Here is an 18184-nt window from a genome sequence, read left to right as displayed (position 1 = left end):
CAATTCTGAGAAAAGAAGTTAGAAAGAAACGGGCTTTCATCTGTGTATTTAGGTGTCTGGTTTATTTTTCTATTCATTATTTATCTCTGTTTACTTGGGCTTATCAAGTCCTAATTAAGTTTGCATCTGCTTTAATACATTTATTTATTAAGGAGAAACGTGTCAAAAAGTTACTATTTTGCAGTTTTTCCTAGCAAAATAAATCTAATTTTCAATTTTTGTGTTTATTTTATTTTTTTCATGTGTAAACATTTTGATCTAATTAAATGTCCTGGATTGCTGTATGCTGTCGCTGTAAGTCATAACAGGCCTTGGCAAGATTTCTCCTGTAGCTGTTGTTGTGCTAATCAGGAAGTGTTCTCTGAGCAGATGAAAGAGTCCAGCACTGAAGGACACTACCATTTCCCTGCTCCACCCAAGTCTGACAGCGTCTTTGATGACCGAAAAAAAAAGCATTTACGCTCCGATTGGCTGTTGTACATTTTTTGCGCTTATGAATGGGTTCCAGTAGACAAGAGGGCTAAATCTTAATCAGGATCTTGGCCTAGTTAAATGCTCATGCCAGAGTTGGCTTAAACATCTGGCCAGCTGTAAGTGCCTAGTGGCTTTGATCACTGCCTCTTTACTTCAGTTTTTTGCTTTTGTTCACTACATGACCCCTATAGATGGCTTTAATGTGAACGTATGTTGATGAATGGCGGCATTGGATTTATTCTTCTTGGTTGAAAGTTGGCCGTTAACTGTCAAAATAATAAAATCAATACATTATATTGTGACCAAACAACCAAAAGTTGTAAATAATTTCTTATGTAGATGCTTTATATTGTCTGCAAATCTAATTTAAACATTTAAACTTACGCCTTCAGATCACAAGAACCATAAATTTGGCCTTTTTGACTGGTGCTGTATATGTTGCATACTTAACCTTTCAGATGGATGACATGAAATATTGTTGCTGATTAAAAGTGGAGCGCACTTTTCAGTGGTGATGTTATAGCCAGAAGCCATATGGGAGAAAGGATCAGCAGGATCAGACATTTCTGCTGTAATGAGTTTATGATGTATATCAGATGTTGTGTACCATAACGCAACACTGGCGTCTCCTCAACAACTGAAATATGGGCTGCGTGTTGTGGAAGAGGGTTCAAAACGTAATAAAAGATCTTAAGAAATCATATTTTTAGTGAATTCAGTGAAGAATTGCTTCACGTACTACATCATAACATCTTATACTTTTGCTTCATGGCTTAATAGATGTTTTTACACTTGGTTTCTTTAAATCAATAGGGCCAGTATGAATTAAGTGAAACAAATCCAACATAGCGGCCCAGCATTTGTGAATGCAGTGACATTTATGAGTGTTTTTGATGCCAGTTTTCCTTAGAATTGTTTTCTATAGAACGTTTGTGAATACTTGCCAGGATGGGGTTGTAAAGACTGCAAATGGGATTTGCTTGAATCTGTTGGAAAACATTTGCAGTTGTTCCTTCTTGTTAAATAACATTTTAGTCCATTTATTTTTTAAGATGGCTGATTGTTTTTTATTACTGAGTTTGTTGAATGCACAAACACAAGGGTTGCATACATCTCTGTTGGGACAGGTTTAAAATGATTAACACCTTGTCCTCCAGCTGTGTCCCTAAAATACTCTGGCTCTATGATATGCCTGTAATCCTGTTAGCATCAGATTAACACCACAGCCATGTTTCCCTGTGCAGGGATGCAAAACCGCTCCGTCCTGCTCCAATGTTCACACTAATCTGCCAATATGAGATTCAGTGTTTTTTTTCTCTGCACATTAGCTATTTGACAGGTGGTAGAATACGATCTTTAAAATCTATAATAATAATAATAATAATAATAATAATAATAATAATAATAATAATAATAATAATAATAATTTATTATTATTATTATTATTATTATTTCTTTATTTCTTTAGATTCTCTCGGTCACTCTCCGGGACTCGACCAGAGATGATGATGATGATAATAATAATAATAATAATAATAATAATAATTATTATTATTATTATGTAATAATTTGTCATACTACTACTAATGTAAGTTTATACAAATAAATGCATAAAATATAATAATAATAATAATAATAATAATAATAATAATAATAATAATAATAATAATAATAATAATTTAGTTTATAAAAAAGAATAAGTTTATCTAAATATTAATCACAGCAATAAAAATTAATAATAATAATAATAATAATTTACTATTATTATTTTGGATTGATGTAGTAATGTCATATTATTATTACTAATAATAATATGTTAATAGAAATAAATGCATCAAATATAATAATATTAATAATAATTTAGCTTAGAAAAAGTAATTGGTAAGCACATAAACAAAAACAAAACAAAAATTATTATTATTGCATAATTTATTATAAATGCATAAAAATAAAGTAATAATATTAATCATTTTGTTTATAAAGTAATAAGTTGATACAAATAAGCACAATAAAAATTATAATAATAATAATAATAATAATTGATATAAATGTATTAATATAAATGTATTATATTATAAATAAAGTAACTTATTATATTAATAATAATAATAATAATTATTATTATTATTATTATTATTATTATTATTATTATTCAAGTGCCAAACAAAGAAAATACAATTTAAAAAGACAAAATCTATAATTCTATAATATTTGTAACATAAATAAATAAATAAATAAATAATTTTTTTTGTAAACTACATCAGATTACACTTATTATTATTAATCATCATCATACTTTTTTGTAATGCTAATTTCATATAAATAAATTCATATTTATGAAAACTATTATTATTATTATTATTATTATTATTATTATTATTATTATTATTATTATTATATCAATGAAATATTTACATGTTTTGTAAGCATTCCACCTGAAATGTTTGCCTTTAATCAAAGTGGCAACTGAAACTAGTCTAATTATATAGAGCAGATAAATTGTTTTAGCAAACCACCAACTTTTTTTATTTTGAAAATGTGCGATATATATACTGACTGCTTATGAACGATGTGCAACATAATTCGTTCTCCTTTTACTCTTACTCTAAACTGCTCATTTCATCTGATTACTTTCCTAGCACAGGCTAGGTTAGAAATGAATAATGACTTCACATCAAGCAGCCCTCACAGTCAACTGCATTAACCTTCTGAACTCCCAGTGACTGAGAGGCTCTGTAAGGCGACTCACAAGTGATTAATAGAGATTATAAACACCACTGGAAGCTGAAAACTTGAAATGTATGTGGTGTAAACTGCATTGCCACTGAGCAAGGATAGATGCCCGGGGATAGATCTGCAGTTCTGTAGTCTCTCGAGGAGACAAATGACAAATTTTAGGGAAAAGTATATTTATAGGCCCACAAGGTCCAAAGTAGTGTAACTAAGCCTGATTACTATTATTTAAAACAACCAGTTTTCTCACGCACTGCTTATATTTGGGACAAATGAGGAATGGTAAGTGGTGACGTAGACCTTTGCTATAAAACTTAAATATTTTGGAGAAGCTCAAGAGGTCAGTGTCACAGCCGTCAACCGATAAGCATCTCGGATTATATAAATTCAATTGGACCACACAAAATGTATACACACAGGGTACGCTAGTTTGTCTGTCTACATCTTTGCTTCTGAGTGTGTTTGTAATAGTGTTTAGAGCAGCACATGGTATTTGCTAATACCTTCAGTCATGACCTCAAAGTAAAACTCATAATGGACCAAACTATAGTCACAGTAATCTGATTTGCAGTGACCCAATTAGAACAAGATTACCTCATAATCAAATATACATGACATAAGCACCTACACAAATCCAGATAAGTGTTAATAATGTGCAATTGTTTGCAAACACTGTGGTGCATTTCTGAAACGTTCAGAATGTACTGTCTAGAAATGCATTTTCTTTATTGAGCACTTGAATAGAATCAAGAATGTCAGTAGAATAAAGAAAATGCCAATATGTGGAGTAACATTTGTGACCCTGGACCAGAAAACCAGTCTTAAGTAGCACGGGTATATTTGTAGCAAGAGCTAAAAATACATTGTATGGGTCAAAATGATCGATTTTTCTTTTATGCCAAAAATCATTAGGATATTAAGGGGAGACACTGCAGGCAAAAATGTTTTTTCATGCACCTGCCAAGTTTTTGGGCTTTTTGTTGTTTTATAGTGTTTTTTTTTTCAGACTAGTGGAAAGAATACATCCAAAAGACACTGTTAAGTGTTTGTTTTATAGCACTTTATCTATTTGTGTCAATAGATTTCAATTACAATATATTTTTTAAAGGCTGTTTTCTCAAAATGAGTTTTTTTCTCCTGGACTGAGACATAAATCTCCACTTCAGTAGCATTTACACACACCAAACCTAATTTTTTTTATTCCTGACTATATCCTGAAGGTTTTTACAGAGGGATTTGTTCAAGGTTTTATGCAACATTTTATTCCCCAAAAAACTGTAAAAAAATCTATTGTTTTCTGCCTGTTCTAAATATTTTAGGAATTATGGAGTGACAAAATGAGACCAAAAATTTCTGTAAAAACATTTGGCTCGATTTTGTCAAAAAAAATTAAACAAGAATATTGAAACCGACTTTATCCAGTGTTCAAATTTTTTTTACTAGAAATGTATGCAATTTAGCGCATATTTCATTAAACAATGCCTCATTTGCATATTAAAACCTAACATTTTAGAAAACTTGTAATACAAAAAATGTTTGCAGTTGTCAATGTAATCAATCAACTGAGTAAGTAAGGTGATAACTATTAGTTATTTTTTTTACCCTATTCACCTGCAGTGTCTCACCTTAAGATCATGTTCCATGAAGATATTTTGTAAATTTCCTACTGTAAATATATCAAAACTTTATTTTTGATTAGTGATGTGGATTGCTAAGAACTTCATTTGGACAACTTTAAAGACGATTTTCTCAATAATTAGATTTCCAAATAGTTGTATCACGGCCAAATATTGTCCTATCCTAACAAACCATACATCAATGAAAAGCAAAAAAAAATTGACCCTTTATGACTTCTTTTTGTGGTCCCGTGTTACATTTGTAGTGATGATCAGTGTACTAAACCATGACCTCACTGCAGGGGTCATAGCGTGATGGCGGCCGTCAATCCCTTCACTTTCCCAGCATTGTGTTTCCTGACTTGAAAACAAGTGCAGGCTTTCTCATGGAGTCACAGAGCTCTATAGACAGAGATATGGGTCACAGGAAACTGCTACTTGTACTGAAGTCTTGATGTATTAACTACCTCTGAAACACAGACTCCAAAAGTTTTACTCTTTGTCTCTATTTCTTTTTGGGGGGATGTATTTGTTTTTTTTTATGATGTATTTTTGTTGGATGTTTATTGCATTCCATATTACTGCTTTCTAGCTACTGTAAGATTTCCCCTCTGACTTACTTTTGTTTAATTTTATTTCTTGGATTTTTTTCTTTAGTTGGTCTCACTTTTCATTCTTTTGTACTCTGAGATAAAGTAAATGCGCCCGTTTTCATTCCCCTGTCGCCTTGGCTTTCAATCTCACCCTTTGGAGATCATTGTAATTTAAATATTCAAATCAGCTCCACTCCCACGTCATTGCCCATCACAAATGAAAAGAATACATTAAGCTGGTGAATGCATTAAGCAAGCGCATATATTGTGCTACTGTCACTGCTGGGACAGGAGGAAAGTGATGGCTTTATTTAATACACTGTGAAACCCAATGAGATCACAGGCACTGTTACCAATTACAGTCCTTAATACATTGAGAGAGAAAGCTGTGTTAGGATGGCATTATATTAAAAATATTTATTAAATTTTACTAATTTATTATATAATTTATTTAATAAATTAAAATAATTATTTAAATTTATTTTTAATTATTTTCTACGTATGTGCATAGACCACAAAACCAGTCATAAGGGTCAATTGAGATGTATACATCATCTGAAAGCTGGATAAATATTATTTGCATTGATGTGTGGTTTGATAGAACAATATTTGGCCGAGATACAACTATTTGAAAATCTTGAATCTGAGGGTGCGAAAAAATGTAAAACTAAAAACTGAGAAAATCGCCTTTAAAGTTGTCCAAATGAATTTCTTAGCAATGCATATTACTAATCAAAAATGAACTTTTTCTATATTTACAGTAGTAAATTAACAAAATATCTTTTTGTAACATGACCTTTACTTAATATCCTAATAATGTTTAGAATAAATGAACATTTTTTGACCCAAAAAATGTATTGTTGGCAATTGCTGCTTACAACTGTTTTTTTTTTTTTTTTTGGTCCAGGGTCACATATTTATATAAAAACCCTCTGGTAATAATTTGGGATCAAAGTGATGTCAAATATTTGAAAATCGAAGCTTTCATGTTGCTCTTTATGAAGAATGTGCAAAACGGTGCTGTCAATCGATTAAGAGAAATTGTACGAATTAATTGTGAATTTTTGTGAAATTAATTGTGATTATTCACGATTAATTCCACCTTACAATAACGTTTTTAAATATACTTTTATGTTGCAATAATTTCACATTCAATCTTTTAAATTAGTGCAGAAAAACAACATAAAGGCATTATATTTTTAATATATTTTTTATATATATTTTTAACTTAAGGTGAGTATTACTGATTTCCTAATATTTAACCATTGACTATAGCAATTCAACATTACAGTATAATTGAGAGCTATCAATTTGAACATTTATTAGACTTTAAAGAATAACTTCTAAGTTAACATCTGAAAAGTCTCCCGATTGATGTGGTCGTAAAGACGTTCTGCGTCTAAATAAACTTTTTGTCAAGAAAAAACAGACAGAAGCAGCAGTTGTATGGGATTTTTGTGCCAATAATAATGAACGTAACTTTATAAAACTGAACGTAACTTTCCAAGAAACGATCAAAAATATGCCAATGCAAAAGAAGAAAAACACAATGAAAATGAAAAAATGGTTTTGTGCCAAAAGGGAGGTTGGGGAGGTTTCTTAACAGCGATCTACTCTGATTGGCTAATGGGCACAAACGAAGTTACGTTCATTATTATTGGCACAAAAAAATCCCATACAGTTGTGAGTAGTGAGCCAACACTAGTTAATATTTTTAACGCTGTCAAACAGGAAAAAAGAATTGTCTCTGTTAACACGCTAATTTTGACGTCATGAGAGATTATGCCTTTAAAACTGTAAATATGTTGTTTGATGCTGGGTCTTACATCATCTTCCGTTAATTGTTATAACTAGGGCTGTCAGTCAATTAACAGAGTTGTAAACAGAGATTTCATGCCACTTTTATAATGTTAAAGTTGTTTATTACGGCACCCATTTATTATGTTACCTCTTTATTCTCTCCATCATCTTTAGCCGTGCAATCAAAACCAACCAAGACCTCCTACCGGACACTCCATGGATGAACATCCTGTATGATGACTTCTGGGGTACTCTGCTTACCCACAGTGGCAGCCACAAGTCTTTCCGCCCCCTTTGCACCCTCTCTTTCCGCCTCAACTATGCCTTGGGTGGCTTGGACCCCTGGAGCTACCATCTGGTCAACGTGGGCCTGCACTGCTGCGTCACTGCACTCTTCACTGCATTCTGTCGCTCCCTACTTGGAGGAGGACCGTGGAGCCTGTTGGCAGGCCTGCTCTTCGCCTCTCATCCCATACACACTGAAGCGGTAGCTGGGGTGGTGGGGCGAGCAGATGTGGGTGCAGCCTTTTGCTTCTTGTTGTCTCTGATCTGTTATGCCCAGTACTGCCATCTCAGGCCCAATGCAACATACTCAGATGGGGTTGTATGGCGGACAAAACTGTGGATGGCTGGGAGTTTGGGTGCTGCCGCCGCTGCATTGCTGTGGAAGGAGCAGGGAGTGACTGCTCTGGCCGTGTCAGCTGTTTATGACCTCTTTGTTGTGCATCGTCTAAGACTCCAGCAAGCGCTAATGATGGTGCTGAAGGTGAGATCTGATTCTCATTGTGGGGATCTTTTTAAGGTACAAGCAGAAATCATGTAACAGGGACACGGAGTGGGAGAAAACCAGTCCTGAAACTTAACCGGCTATAAAAAGTTTTCTAAATATACTTATATAAAGCCAGATTCTAGTTAAAAATGTATTTCAGCTTAAATCACGAATACCAGAAACTCAAAAATGTATTGAAAATCTGTATTTCTTGTAGTCCAGGACCTAAATATCTTATAAACTGAGCTGTCTTTTAATGTTTTAACACTGAAACTGAAAACTAATGACCCATAGGCCTGAAGGTTCATGACATGTCCCCCCCCCCAAAAAAAAGAAGAAATCTGAAGCACAAAAATGACTGAAAAAACTTAAACTTACCTAAAACTAAAACTGAAATAAAAATAAATGAATCAAAAATGCTAAAATAAAATAGAAACTATTACAAATGATGAAAATGCATACAATTAGAATTAAAATAAAAACAAACTTGAAAATTAAAGCCAAATAAATAAAAATTACTTTAAATATTAAAATAACACTGGTGCAACTTTGTGTGAACGTGTATGGGTACTGATTTTAATGATCTTCATAGGTGCTGGAAAATGTCACTTCTTTCTGCTGATTATATCAAATTTAATTATAAATATTTTAACATGGACATTTAGTCATATATTTAATACAATATATGCCACTTTCTGGTTTTCAGTGCAGAACCTTTTTTTGCTTAAAGCTTCAAAATGCTTTTACTGAATGGCAATGGAATTTAACTTCTATAAAATGCTCTTATAACAGTGAATATAAGTATGTTCAGTAAGTAAAATAAGCATCAATGGTAGCGAGGGACAACATGCAAGTAGCGGAATTAAACTGCCATGCCAATATTCACAGAGTAGAGCCCCTTTTTATATTATTTCAGTATTTGTGACCGTGGACCACAAAATTGACCTCATAAGGGTTCATTTTTGGATCATCTGAAAGCTGAATAAATAAGCTTTCCATTGATGTTGTATGGATAGGACAATATTAGGATGGGGGGGGGGGGGCCTTTAAAGTTGTTCAAATGAATCTCCTAGCAATGCGTACTACTAAATACAAATTAAGTTTTGTTATATTTACGGTAAGAAAATTTACTTTACTTAATTTATCTTTACTTAATTCACTAATGATATTTGGCTTACGACTGGTTTTGTGGTCACATTTCTTAAGGTACTTCAAGCATCACTTTAAATTTCCATGGAAAACAAATTCTTGGAAAATATGGGAACCCTGAAAATGACTTTTACTTGTTGACATTTTCATATAAAAGGAGCATTTCACTTTGTTTTATCCTGTTAAGATTACCCTTTTAAACAGACAAATGGTAAGCACTGCATGATGGCAAATGCCATTTAGCTGTGCTATGGGAAAACACTTAAACTCTGATCTGTTCCTGTATAATATACAAAACTAATCTTTAAATGTCCCTTTTTATCAATATTATGATAAACAGAAATTTTTGCAGGTCTCCTCCACCCGTTTCCAGACAATAATGCAAGGGTAATCTTACCAGTCCAGACACTGTACACAGATGCCAACCACACTGCACATCTGGGCTCTTTATCATGGCCTCTCTGCCCGTGTCTCCGGCTTTTCTTGCTGGTAATCATGAGGCGCACGAGAGGGGCGACAGGGAAAGATTACAAACCCTCCAGACGACCACGAGCGCCTGGGAACGCAAACAGAGGGAGAAAAAGAGGATGAGGAGGAAGAGTAGAGAGGAAGGGAAACTATGCCCTCACTTCCTCTCTTTCTCTTTTTCAAAGCACTTTCTCGTTTACTCTTAGTCCCATGGTGTAAAACCAGCTCATTGGCTTTCAGTGTTTCACAGGGGCTTCATTAAATGCAGAAGGAATGGTCAACAATAAAAAATCCCACAGGATCTTCCGAAATGGTTTTTGAGCAGCGAGGCTTTGACTTTGCATATTTAATGCCACGCGTCTTAGACTTTACGCGGTAATGAATGCATATCAGGGTAATGAAAACAGATAGAGCGCCCTCATTGATATTCCAGAGGCTACAACACCCCTGATATGTGATATTGCTTTGATTTGAGCAGAATGCGGTGCGAGTCTAAAACAATACGGTGTAGATTAGTTTTGAGGTTCGGCCATATGAGCGCACAATGCAGATAGAGGGCAATTTTTCATCCCATTTGCTCTCTAATCGGACTGAGATGAGATAAAGCTGGGGTGATTGTCTGGAATGCGTTCTGCCCTTTTTCTGCATTGCTCATGGCTGCTGGTTTAGCACAGGATCTATACTTCTCCAGCCAAGTTTTCTTGTTCTGGAAAAATGCGAAAATGCTAATTTGAGTGTTGAACTTTTAAAGGGAAAATGCAAAGTTGAATGACTGATTAGCAAGGTAAATCAATCTTTCAAGCTTCGAGAAACGCTTTTAAGGTAATTCAACGATGACAGGCACAATATTTCGGCTCGTTTGTCTTAATGTTGTGCGAGTGGCAAGATTTGCTCATAACAGGCAACGATTTGATTAATGTGGCGGCATTTTTGCTGTGAAAGGAAACTCAGCTGTGAAATGATGCCGTGGATCTCACATTTCCTTGAATACAGTTCATTCCTGGTGTGTAATGACTTTTAGATGCATGATCTGTCTGAGGTGTTATATGTATTGATGTTATTTAGACTATCCTGCCATTTCTTGATGTTAAAAACTGAAAGATCCTGATTGAACTTGGATGAAGTCCCAGTGTAGAAGGCTATAGTCTCACAAGCTTTCCTATTATGAGTAGTGTGATTAGCAGCAGCTAAAACAAGCACTTCCTTTGTCCTCTACAGCGTAATGAGTTTACTTCATCAACGTCCTCCAACGCCCTGAGTATTTCTGTCTGGATTTTGCAGGCTTTTTGTTGTGATTTTAGTTGCTAAATTGAAACATGATGCAGAAACTTTATAAAATTGCTGTTTGCCTGGTTGTCCTTCACATCTCCATTGGTAAGGTCTTTATAGCATCTCTGATCTAAGATTGATTTTAGAGTTTAGTACAAAAGAGCGGGAACAAAAACAGGTGATGAAATAGTGCTCATTCAGTTTAGCCCTGAACCATAGATTGAAGTGTCACGCTCAGTGGGAGTGGAGGATCTATTGTGGCTTTAGTCCATAAGTTTCTGACCCTTTGTGTGTGAAATAAAGAAATCGATATTTGTGGCATCTAATTTCCCAAGTCTTTGAGCTCGACTTCCCCAATATGCACTCGGTCAATTGCCATGCTTTGCCCAAAGAGGCAATTATACGAGAAAGGATTTTTCAATTTTACACTCAAAGGACTGTTCAGTATGCAGTATGTAGTGTATAGTATAAAGGCAAAGGGGTGTTTTTCCTCTTTTAATGTGCCATTTTTTTTTTCTTTTAACTTTTTCTGTGTTATATGAGCATCAGATTAAGCATGCTTGTCCCAGACCAAAACTTTCAATCTGACATGAAAATCATAGTCCTTACTATCATTCAGATATGAATTATGGATTTAAAACTGTGATAAACAAATAGTGATGTAAAAATAAAACTTTTTAGTGTTTATTATGGGGAAATTATTAAATTATTTTCACCACTCAATGTTTTAGATAAATTATCAGAGAACTGTCACCATGCAAAAAATTTTTTTGCCCCGTTTCAGCATTTATTATGGGAAAATTGTCTGAGTATTTTCACAATGCAAAATGTTTATGCCCTGTTTCAGAGTTTATTATGGGAAAATTATCCAAGTATCTTCCCCACGTTAAACGCTTTTGCCCCATTTCAGCATTTATTATGGAAAAATGCCCTAGTATTTTCACCACACAAAACAATTTTGCCCCGTTTCAGTGTTTATTATGGGAAAATTGTCAGAGTATTTTCACCTCGCTAAATGTTTTTCCCTCTTTTCAGCATTATTATGGGAAATTGTCTGAGTATTTTTACCACACTAAACAATTTTGCCCAGTTTCAGTGTATTTTACGTGAAATTGTCTGAGTATTTTTACCACACGAAACAATTTTGTCCAGTTTCAGCGCATATTATGTGAAATTGTCTGAGTGTTTTTACCACACTAAACAATTTTGCCCAGTTTCAGCGTATTTTACGTGAAATTGTCTGAGTATTTTTACCACACGAAACAATTTTGCCCCGTATCAGCGTTTATTATGGGACAATTATCAGAGTATTTTCACCACGCTAAATGTTTTTGCCCGGTTTCACCATTTTTTTTTAATGGGAAAATTGTCAGAGTACTTTCACCACACAAAACAGTTGATTAAGAGACAATTGTCAAAATAATTTTGCCACACCCAAGTATTCTCACCTCGCAAAATGATTTTGCCTCGTTTTAGCATATATTATGGGAAAATGATCAGAGTATTTTCACCACGCTGAATGATTTTGCCCTGTATCAGTGTTTATTATGGGAAAATGATCAGTATTTTCACCACGCTAAACGATTTTGCCCCGTTTCAGCACTACTTATGGGAAAATGCCCTAATATTTTCACAACACAAAACAATTTTGCCCCATTTCAGTGTTCATTATGGGAAAATTATCAGGGTTTTTTCACCATGCTAAATGTTTTTGCCCTGTTTTAGCATTTATTATGGAAAAATGCCCTAGTATTTTCACCACACAAAACAATTTTGCCCCATTTCAGCGTTTATTATGGGAAAATTATCCAAGTATTTTCACCACGCTAAACGCTTTTGCCCCGTTTTAGTGTTTATTATGGGAAAATGCCCTAGTATTTTCACCACACTAAACAATTTTGCCCCGTTTTAGTGTTTATTATGGGAAAATTATCCGAGTATTTTCACCACGCTAAACAAATTTAGCCTGTTTTAGCGGTTATTATTGAAAAATTATACAAGTATTTTCAGCACGTTAAACTATTTTGCCCCAATTAAGTTTTTTTTTCAAGATTAGTGGACTTGTTTACCAATGCAACAATAGTGTTTGCCATTTTATTCCAGGTTAAAATCTTAATATCATATTCACCATTGTTATTTCCATCTTCAAATGCTACAAACAATACATCATGCAAGATGTGGTGGAAATTACAGTAGTCAACATTTGAAGTGGTTTAAAAAAGACAAGAAATGGGTATTGTTTTGGTTATAGGACAATTTGATGAAAGGTTTTGATCCACTTCAAATGTTGACTATTATGTATTGTGGTGGGAAAGTATGTCCACTGTTGAATGTTGTTTCTGGACAATGAAATAAGTGTTGACAGATGTGCAATTTTTTCATTTCTAGAGGAAGAACATGAGCTTGCTGGTCAGTCTAGCATCACTGGTTGGCTGGGGGATCATTCTTCTCGCAGCTCGGTTTTACTGGATGGGCAACAAGCCTCCAAACTTCTCCAACTCGGACAACCCTGCAGCTGACTCTCCTCATCTCCTGACCAGAGCACTTACGTTCCTGTACCTGCCATCTGTCAATGCCTGGCTCCTTCTCTGCCCTGACAAACTCAGCTTTGACTGGTCAATGGATGCCATTCCTCTGCTCAGATCCATCGCTGATTGGCGAAACCTTCAGTCGGTTTTGTTTTACTCAGGATTCGCTGTCCTCTCATGGTTTGGCTTAAGAAACCCATCACTACAGTTCTCTAAAATCGGCGAAACAAACGGAAAATCACATATGAGCAATGGAAAGTCTGCGACTAATGGATACTGCCATAATCATGATGACAATCACTACAGGGACTTAAACTCTCCCAAAAGAAATGGGTATCATAAACCTCTCAAAACCCAACAAAAATCCCTCCCAGCCACAGAAAATGTGGTCATCTTTTCCCTCGGGCTGCTGGTTTTGCCCTTCATCCCAGCCACTAATATGTTCTTCTACGTGGGCTTTGTGGTGGCCGAGCGGGTGCTGTACATTCCCAGTATGGGCTTCTGTCTGCTTGTGACCGTCGGGTTGAGGAGCCTGTTTGTGCGCTGCAGGTCGAGATGCTCCAGAGCGCTCCTGCTGAGCTGTGCTGCGAGTCTGGTGCTTATCTACAGCCTGAAGACTGTGAGGAGGAACCAGGACTGGCAGAGCGAGGAGATGCTGTACAAGTCTGGCATTGCTGTAAACCCTGCTAAAGGTGAGTTTGGAGAACTTGAATTTTGCAGTACCAGATAGTTCTGCCAAAATAAATACTAGGGAAATTTATTTTGCTTGTTTCCTTCAGCTTGGGGTAACCTAGGTAATGTCCTGAAGAACCAGGGAAAGATGGCTGAGGCTGAGAAAGCATATAGAAATGCTCTTCATTACCGTGGAAATATGGCAGATATGCTTTACAACCTGTGAGTACATAAACACACAATCGGCTTCTGAAAATAAACTATACTAAACCTTTTTTCAGAATTACTATAACCATTCATTTTTTCTTAATTATTTTTTTTTTCCAAACTTTTTTTTTTTTTTGCTTTGGTTGGCTATATTAAAAATAAATGTATAAATAAACGTAACATATAAGTATCTGAACACTATGCAACATGTTATGCAAGAATGACAATGCATTATATTTCATTTGAGTATGTGGTGCTTGGAGTATTTTATATTTTTTGTTTCATTTTAATTTATTTTTGTAAACTACCAAACTTTATTTTGCATTTAAAAGTCTCTTTGTAATTTTTTAATTTTATTTAATTTTATTGTATTGTATTTTATTCACTAAAGTGTTCAAACACTTATTTATCTTGCAGTTAAAAGTACTTTTATTTGTTTTTATTTTATTATTTTATTTTATTCACTAGTATTCATATACATATTTACCTTGGACTTAAAGTGCACTTGCACTTCTACTTGTAATTTAATTTAATTTAATTTTATTTTATTTTATTTTATTTTATTATTTTATTTTATTTTATTTTATTTTATTTTATTTTATTTTATTTTATTTTATTTTATTTTATTTTATTTTATTTTATTTTATTTTATTTTATTTTATTATTCACTAGTGTTCAAATACTTATTTACCTTGCACTTAAAAGTCTACTTTTAATTTTGTTTTGTTTTTTATTCACTAACACTAACGCAAACACTTGTTTACCTTGCACTTAATTCTACTTTTATTCATTTTTTTAATTCTCTAGTCTTCAAATATTTATTTACCTTGTATTTAAAATTCTATTTTTATTTATATATTTATTTTATTTATTTTATTTTTTATTCACTAAAGTGTGCAAACACTTGTTTACCTTGCACTTAAGTCTACTTTTATTCATTTTTTTAATTCTCTAGTCTTCAAATATTTATTTACCTTGTATTTAAAATTCTATTTTTATTTATATATTTATTTTATTTATTTTATTTTTTATTCACTAAAGTGTGCAAACACTTGTTTACCTTGCACTTAAGTCTACTTTTATTTTTTTTATTCTCTAGTGTTCATACTTATTTACATTGCACTTAATCTACTTTTATTTATTTTTTATTAAATTATTTATTTTCTTTTATTATTTTATTTTATTGACTGGTTTTCAAATACATATTTTCCTTGCACTTAAAAGTCTACTTTTAATTTTATTATTTTATTCACTAAAGCGTTCAAACACTTATTTACCTTGCACTCAAAATTCTACTTTTATTTATATATTCATTTTATTTTAATTTTTTTTAATTCACTAGTGTTCAAATACGTATTTACCTTGCACTTAAAACTCTACTTTTTATTTTATTTTATTCAATTCACTAAAGTTTGCAAATACTTATTTATCCTGCACTTAAGTTTACTTTTATTTTATTCACTGAAGTTTTCTAACACTTATTTACATTGCACTTAAAAATCTACTTTTATTCATTTTTTTAATTCTCTAGTCTTCAAATATTTACTTACCTTGCATTTAAAATTCTATTTTTATTCTATTTTATTTATATTTTATTCACTAGTTATCAAATAGTGATTTTGCATGGCTGACTGCACAGCACTTTCTCACTATATTCTCAAGACAGTATTTGGGAGTGTTGCTTTTGTCAAGGTCATACAGCACTTTATCTGAGCCAGTTTTCCATGGGAACTGACATAATCCAATTAACATGACTTGCAGAGCAACAGACATGAACAGATGTACACAATATGGATGCGTGCCATTAATATTGCTCACTGCTAAACACTATGGCCAAAATGGCAAAGAATTTAAGATACTTTGTACTGGAAGAGTCCTACTTAGCATTCAGAAAACGAGAGTGCGAGGCTGATGAGCAGTGGAAGTGTTTGCTGTATCTCTTGCTCAGGGCTTGTGTATGTGACAGGGTTTTCATTAGTCCTAATTTGCAGGCTTTAAAAAGCATGAGACATCTCAAACACTCATTAACCCTGGAGAGCAGCAGAGCCCTCAGTGCTTCATCACATTCCTTCTTACTTCACATATCACTTCTCAAACTTAAAAGCAATGTGTGCTTTATTTCATGCAGTGGTTTGCTGCTACAAGAGAGCGAGAGATTCTCCGAGGCTCTGCATTACTATAAACTGGCCATTGGGAGCAGACCGACTCTGGCCTGTGAGTTCAGCTCTTCATTTGTACAAGTATGTGAAGTATTGGATAATTCGGTGTCTTTTTTTAAAGTAGTTCTCCCTTTTGTCCTCTTTCACAGCTGCATACTTGAACGTGGGCATCATCTTGGTCTCCCAGGGGAATACTGAAGAGGCCAAGCGCACCTTTCACACTTGCGCTGACATCCCCGATGAGAACCTGAAGGACCCTCATGCCCACAAGAGCTCTGTCACCAGCTGTTTGTACAACCTTGGCAAGCTGCTTCATGAGCAGGGCCAGCATGAGGTATTCATTGAAATTTGGTTGCACAACTAGTGCACGCAATGATGTTGTTTTTTCCCCTGGTTGTTCTTATGACAGGTTGTTTTTGTTTGTTGTCCACAGGAGGCACTGTCCATTTATAAACAGGCTGTGCAAAAAATGCCACGACAGTTCGCACCACAGAGTTTGTATAATATGATGGGTCAGTATTTATTTTTTCAGTCAAAGTGTTTATTATAAAAGCACTTGAATATCTACATAAATTATATGGTAAATTAACATCCTATTAATCTAGGGCTATGTGCTCATTCTCTCCATTTTATTGTTTTTTCCTCGTGAAACTTTAATAAATTACTTTTAAATTATATACACTACCTGTCAAAAGTTTTTGAACACTGAGATTTTTTTTAAAGAGGTCTCTTCTGCTCACCCGGCATGCATTTGTTTGATCCAAAATACAGCAAAAGCAGTAATATTGTACTATTTTTACTGTTTAATATAGCTGCTTTCTATTTGAATATATTTTAAAATGTAATTTATTCCTGTGATCAAAGCTAAATTTTCAGCATCATTTCTACAGTCTTTAGTGTCATATGATTTGATGAATGGAAAGATCCAGCGATCAGCATTTATCTTAAATTAAAAAAAACTTTGGTAACATTATACACTATACCATTCAAAAGCTTGGAAAATATCAAAACAAATTATAGAAATTAATACTTTTATTTAGCAAGGATGCTTTAAATTGTTCAAAAGTGATGGTAAAGACATTTATTATGTTACAAAAGATTTCTCTTTCAGATAAATGCTGTTTTTCAACTTTCTATTCATCAAAGAAACCTGAAAAAATAATAAGTAGAAGAAATTTGAGCAGCAAATTAGAATATTAAAATGATTTCTAAAAAAATCATGTGACTGGAGTAATGATGCTAACAATTCAGCTTTGATCACAGGAATAAATTACATTTTTAAATATATTCAAATAGAAAAGAGTTCTTTTAAACAGTAAAAATATTTCAAAACTGTACTGTTTTTCTTGTACTTTGGATCAAATAAATGCAGGCTTGGTGAAGAGACTTCTTTAAAAACGTTTGACTGTATACTTAAATTTTATTATTTAAGTCTATAATATTACATTAATATAGTATTTACGATATTTAAATTATATAAAATTTATAGTAGATGTATAAATGCTCATTCACAAATTTCTTTGACAGTTTGAGTTTGTATTATGACAGATTTTTTGCGAACAAAACTCTTGATTAAGATTTAAAAATATGTCCTAAAATGTTATTATTCATATCTTTTTCTATGCTACCTTATACATTACTATACTACATTTATAGTATGGTTCAAAGAAAGTCAACCTATATTTGTAAAACCATCTCCACAGTTTCTTCCTTTGCAGTATTAAGCTGCAATCCTCCTCCTCTCCTT

At 33.4% G+C, this 18184-nt stretch overlaps 1 protein-coding gene across 1 annotated transcript in view; it reads left to right on the top strand.

Annotated features, from left to right (window-relative positions):
* The window catches only part of tmtc2a (transmembrane O-mannosyltransferase targeting cadherins 2a), a 48193-nt gene that overhangs the window by 22563 nt on the left and 7446 nt on the right, over positions 1-18184 (top strand). Inside the window, exons 2-7 of the mRNA XM_073838656.1 lie at positions 7391-7982; positions 13260-14091; positions 14179-14293; positions 16407-16492; positions 16587-16771; positions 16871-16949. Coding sequence (XP_073694757.1) covers positions 7391-7982; positions 13260-14091; positions 14179-14293; positions 16407-16492; positions 16587-16771; positions 16871-16949 — 1889 coding nt within the window. The remainder of the gene's footprint in view (positions 1-7390; positions 7983-13259; positions 14092-14178; positions 14294-16406; positions 16493-16586; positions 16772-16870; positions 16950-18184) is intronic.

Source organism: Garra rufa, chromosome 4 (genome assembly GCF_049309525.1).
Source record: "Garra rufa chromosome 4, GarRuf1.0, whole genome shotgun sequence".
NCBI lineage: Eukaryota > Metazoa > Chordata > Actinopteri > Cypriniformes > Cyprinidae > Garra > Garra rufa.
The sequence above is the reverse complement of the archived record's forward strand: the minus strand, read 5'-3'. Positions and strand labels throughout refer to the sequence as shown.